General features: G+C 38.0%; 1 protein-coding gene across 1 annotated transcript in view; it reads right to left on the bottom strand.

Moving 5' to 3' along the window:
• MME (membrane metallo-endopeptidase) overlaps positions 1-5,576 on the bottom strand; it is an 89,899-nt gene extending 84,323 nt beyond the window's left edge. The window contains exons 1-3 of the mRNA XM_012642865.1: positions 5,521-5,576; positions 1,592-1,761; positions 830-865 (exon numbers count right to left, since the gene is read on the bottom strand). Coding sequence (XP_012498319.1) covers positions 830-865; positions 1,592-1,751 — 196 coding nt within the window. The 5' untranslated portion in view covers positions 1,752-1,761; positions 5,521-5,576. The remainder of the gene's footprint in view (positions 1-829; positions 866-1,591; positions 1,762-5,520) is intronic.
• Between the last annotated feature and the right edge of the window lie 424 nt (positions 5,577-6,000).

Consider the following 6,000-nt stretch of genomic DNA (forward strand, 5'->3'; position numbering starts at 1 on the left):
AACGTCATTTTCAACTCATTTGCATCCTTCATTTCATTTAGCAAGTCAATTCTATTGAGTCTTCCAATCCCCCTTCCTGTCGTCTCAGTCGTGCCCTCATGGCACCATAGGCTGACCTCCTCGCTCACACCTGGATCACAGCAGCAGCCCCCTCCTGCCCGCTGTCCCAGGCTTATCACGCCTCACTCAATCCATCCAGCCCAGCATTCCCAGAGTCAGCCTTTAATTTCTGCCTGGTCACTCCCCCATTCAAAAAAAAAACAAAAAAGTTTCTCTTCTATTATAATATCAAGGCTAAACATGGATTTTCCACCCTCTCTAAAATGTGCCCCTGTCCATCAAGCCTATGTTTTTACTGCTTCTTAATATCATGATTTATTCCTGTTGTTTTATCTCCTTGTTTGGAATTTCCCTTCTGCACCTCCATTTCTAAATCCTTGTCCCACTTCAAGGCTCTTCCAAATCTCAACTTCTCCACCTATCCTTATATGACTGCATGTCACTCCCTTCTTAATTCTCACCCCTCTAATGATGTGCATTGAGAAATTTAACAATTATATGACGCCCACCATTTCATACATGTTCATTTTCTTTCTCCAAGTACATGGCAAGCTCCATAAAAACAAAGATATGGTTTTGTAACACACTATCATGAAGGCTAGGGCTGAAAACCTAATCTACTACTTAAATACTTTTTAGTTTTCCTTGGCTATAAAGCATGACACATAAATAAGTTATTTACAATGAATAAAAGTATAAACAAAGTGAATGATTTTTCAAAGTTACACATTAATTGTAAAACAAATAAATGTAAAAAACCAATTCTTACCAGATTTTATGCAGTCTGATGACTTGCAAATACCATCTAGAAAAAGGAGAATATATACATAAATATCTGTAATATAGGTTTTCTAATTTCTCCCTATCTTTTGTTCCTTTAAAAAGTCCCAATTAAATAAGCAAGTCCTTAAAGCAAGAACTAAAAACTGAGTATTGTATATCATTGTCAGTGGTTAGAAAAAAATACAGGGGAATAAAATAGGCAAATCCTAAATTTAAAATGTTGATTATGAAGGAAAATATGTTATTATATATCATTTCTGCCAACTAAGCCCTAGGCCTATTTAATTGAAATAATCAGTTGCTTTAGTCTAGTAATCATTTTCTTCCCATTAAGGAGCCAATCTTTTCTAATCCTAATTGCGAAAAACTTCCAAGACTCAAACTAGATTTCTTAAATTCCTGTGAAGTCCTTTAGAATTTCAACGACACAGCAGAAGTTGACTAATGCCTATTACTAAAGTTGGCCATAAAATTGTGTATACTTTAATCAAATAAAATTGCACATTAGAATCCCCATAAAGTAAGCATGAGTGCACTAAATACACTTGGCAATTAATAACTTAGCTCAAACATAAAAGACACTGTACTGTAATCAAAGTTAATTGTTTTGACATATGGATGTCATGTTTTACAAATGAATCTTTATATCACCCTCTTCAAGTGTCTCTATCCTTAATACGTCTGTTAAGTAGATGGAGACTGCCTTCTCTTCTGTATTTGTGTGTGCATGGGCATGGCCGTAACTCACCGTCATAGGTTGCATAGAGTGCTATCATCGTCACAGCTATGACAGTGAGGAGCAGAACAAGGACTGAGAGACTGATCTCCAGTGGGGTCCATCGCTGTTTCTTCTTTGGCTTTGGAGTGTTGATATCAGTTATATCCATCTGACTTTCTGATCTTCCCATTACCTAAAATCTGCAAAAAATTAAAATTCCAATAACAAATAAATAGATAAAAAGAGAAAATGCACATACAATTTTCCAAATACTTAATGTGGCTAAACAAACTAAAAAGTTAATTTAAGTTAGACATAAGTTTTTTTGGTTGAAAAGTGAAAATTTTGATGCTGAAAACTACAATAGAGAGCCAGATGAATTTGACAGGTCCCAGTTATAACCTTTTGGTTTTTTAAAATATATATCCTTGAAGATCCCAGTAAATTTAGACAAATAGACTTGGTTAAACACTCATGTAGGATTACTTCAGCAGTTCATAAGAAAATAATTGCTGTACATGATTAAGAAAGTTTAAACTCACCCTTCTAAACTTTGGACTAACGTCAAAGGTTACTTTTACATCTTGCTCCAGTAGCTTCCTTTATAAGCTCAAAAATCAATGACTAATACCTAGGGGTTTTGACTAAGCAATCATTCGAAATATAACTACAGATTAAAACCCAAAAGGAACAAACACTTGAGGTAGTTTATTTTAGTCATAAAAACAACTTTTATTTTTACAGTTCAAAATTACTACTACTGCTGATATGGGTATCTATTAACCGGTTAGATAATATTCTGAAAATGGTCACTCATTGAACCAAAAGTCAATGGTTTACACCCTGGGATGAAAAATATTAACCACATCAATGTTTTCTTGGGCAACTGAAGGAGAAAAAATATATATGATTAAAATAATTTCTACCTTGCAGGTCAGAGTATCAATTGTTAAGACATAAATTTATTTGTATTTAAATTAATGAAAGTAATACTTCTACTAATAAGAGCTGATATTTACTGTATACTTCCCATGTGCCCGTCACAGTTTTTAGTGTCTTACATATACTAATTTATATAACCATCATAACATGGCTATTAATATTCCGATTCTATACTTTGGGAAACTGAAGCACAGAGAATTCAGGTAATTTGCTCAAAGCTACACAACTAGTCAATATTCTTTGTAAGGAGCACATTTGGTCATTGTTCAAAGTAAAACTGTATCATCATGCAAGAAAAACTATTTAAGATCTTATTGCAGAAATTTAGGTGGAAAATTAAGGGGATACAAGCCAAAATATTATATTTCATTGTTTCTTTTAGAGGCCTAGTGATTCTTTATAAGTCAGTCACTAAAGCTTAGAACATACAATTTCCATTTTTCTGCATGGCTGTATAAAAGAACATCTTAAACTAAAAAATTAGCTGTTTATAGTTCAGCACACATTAATCTTAGAATTTACTTCCTACATGAAGTGATTGCTCAGAAATGCTCTTATAGTTAAAGATCTTTGTGAATACACATAATTCCCTGAAGTTGTGTTTTGTGGAAACTGAGGCATAGAAGAAAGTAGAAATGTATTCTACATTTGAAGTGTGGTCTGAGAGATCTAGCAGATAACTAGGAATTTAATCTCCCCAGTGAGTTATTAATAAGTGAAGCACAACGAGACTTTAAAGTTCTGGATACAAAGTCTTAAATATGCCGTCCCTTTGATTACAAGAGGCTATAAGCAAGGACAGACTATCAAATAAAAATACTTTATTAGACAATGAAAACTGTGTCTGCTCAATAAAAGTGGAATGTAATGTACCTGAATGTTAAAACGTCTTACTTAATGGTTATGTAACTCATGTTGGCTTAGTTTCACCACCCCTGGGGTTATGATATGGAATTGCATTCATTGATTTTAGGCCTATTTTCATAGGGGTAGTGGTTGGGCAAAGAAAAGATGGGAACAAATGTAATACTTGGACACCTTACAGAGAGGTAAACAACAAAAAGAGTAATTTTCCCAGTCCCTCCTGATTTCAAGACTGACCTGAAGAACATCTGAGTATTAATCACGTTTGCTCTAGTATTTGCCTTTCTTGAATATGTCTCCCCCAGCTCTAATAATATTTCAGAAGACAATCTAGAGAAATGTTTTACTGATATAAAATGACCCACTTCTTTTTTTTCAGTTCTTCCTTAGAAACAGCAATCAGTGTCTCTGAAAAATAAAGCTTAGTGCGGGGGAAGTAGGGTAGGCACGGGGTTCATGTAGTGCAGTAAAGCTAGTAGGCAGGGGTTTCTTTCTCCCTTTTGAGTTACTTTTCCCTGGCTTCTTCTCCTTACCCTTCAGCCTGGGGTATGAGGCAGCTGTGCTCTTAATGGTTGGGCACCTAAGGCTGCAAACAGTTACAGGGAAATTAAGGCAGTGACTGAAGCTGCAGCAAATGAATGTCACCTTTGAATAACCTGCAAACTCTTTCTCCATCTGTCCCTCTTGTAAATGCTCTGTAAATTCTTCAAAGAAGTCTTTTGCTTCTAAGTAGTACTTTTTGACAGCATTGAGCAGAAGCAGAAATGATGCAAGTTTAACCTCCTGATTAACTTTGTCATTCATTTCCAGTTAATTCTGGAGGATTCGTTATTTCCTTCAAGAAAATAGGGGACAGAATCTTGAACCTCAGGATGGAACATATCATTAACACCCAGGTACCTGAATATCCAACTCAACCACACCCAACCTCATTTAAGAGAGGGAGGGAAAGGGGCCCAAGCAGACAAAAGAATACAAAGAAATTACAAAGTTGGTGATTGTAATCCCATATAAAGTAGGATATACGAAAAACATACCTATATTCTTAAAATATTTCTCCTCAACTGGAGATGTGTTAAAATGTTTAAACCAAAAAGTAGACACCGCCACAGATGAAGAGAATAGAGAATTAGGAGGTCTAACTCAACAAGAACCCAGCAAACTTCAGCGTGACAACATCACCAGAAGAATGAATTATTATGTTGCTTAAAATAAGATGAATTCAAAACAATGTAAAGCAGCAATTCTTATATCAATTGAGCATAAGCATCACCTTATCAGACAGTCAAATCAGGAAACCTGGATAATTGATTTGTTAGAGGGAAGTCTACTTATAGATTTATAGACACAGACTTATGTAAGTAATTTTCATTTTCACAGCACATTACAACATTAACTTATTTCTGCACGTCCTTGAGGTTGTGCTATGCAATTACAGTTCGCATTATGGAAACTTAGGCACAGGGAGGAGAGAAAAGTTCCATGTTTAAACTGTGTCTGCAGAAGCTGGGGAGAGAGGTACTCAGGAGAAATCATCTTCTTATTTCCCAGACATTAATTAGTAGGTGTTTCCTGGGGCCTGAACTACGCAGTTCTGGGCACGAAGTCCCAACCACACTCCCCCCACGTGTAGTGTCGCTATACAACAAAAGACACAGCATCGAGTTCAAGAAATTACTAGACAATATTTTTTAAGTGCTGGAACCCAGCAATAACTCAAGGGAGGGAACCTGCACGCCGTCATAGCCGAATTGCCGATTAGCAGCTTCTAAATGCTGACGCTGCAAGTCAGGTACTAGTTTTCAGTTTAACAAAATTGCCACATGAATCATATATAGAGGAGTAATAGACTTGATCGAGAGGCTAAAGAGGACGTTCGCTTGCAATTACCCTTATTTTCAAACAATAAAAATAGATTGAGACCAGTTAAGCAAGGAGATGGTCTTAAAACTTTCATCTGCAAAAGAACACCCCCGCCCCGCACCAACCAACCCTTGTGTGATTTAAGCATAAATTATATAATAGGAAATCAAGGTTCAAAACAAGATGAAGAGGTGGGAAAACGAAAAGATATTCAGGTTAAGAAAAGCAAAAACAGAAAAGTGAGTTACAATTGAGGAGAAAATCCGACAGAAACCAAAATGAAAACAAACCTTGCTTAAAAAAAAAAATCTGTGTCTGTACAGCAGAATGGCAAATTCCCAGCCCCAAAATCAGCCCCGCTGCAATTTGGTAGCGCTGATCTCCGTAACCAGAGCTAACTCCCCAGGCGGAGGCTGCAGGGAGCTATGGAAATGAACCTGAAGAGTCGACCTGACATCACTCGCAGAGTCCTCCTCCAGGTCACCCTCTCTGCCCCGTTCCCTCCCTCCCTCTTCAGGTCCGGGTTGTGGCTCCTTCCCAGGGCACGCCTCCTTCGCCCACGGCCGTGGAGTCCCGGCGCTCCGATCGCGCCAGACCTTAGCCGCTGACCCTGCCCGCGCCTCCCCGCAGCCGCTCCCCGCGGCCGGCTCTGCCCTCCCCAAGCCCGTCCCACGGGCTCCTAGCGCCCCGGGCGCTCGCGCCCTCTGGACCCTTCTCGCTCAGCGCCCAGGTGCCAGCTCGCTCTCCCGGGACTCACCAGTGGGATTCGG

This window comes from Propithecus coquereli, unplaced genomic scaffold (assembly GCF_000956105.1).
Source record: "Propithecus coquereli isolate 6110/MARCELLA unplaced genomic scaffold, Pcoq_1.0 Scaffold19, whole genome shotgun sequence".
Classification (NCBI taxonomy): Eukaryota; Metazoa; Chordata; class Mammalia; order Primates; family Indriidae; genus Propithecus; species Propithecus coquereli.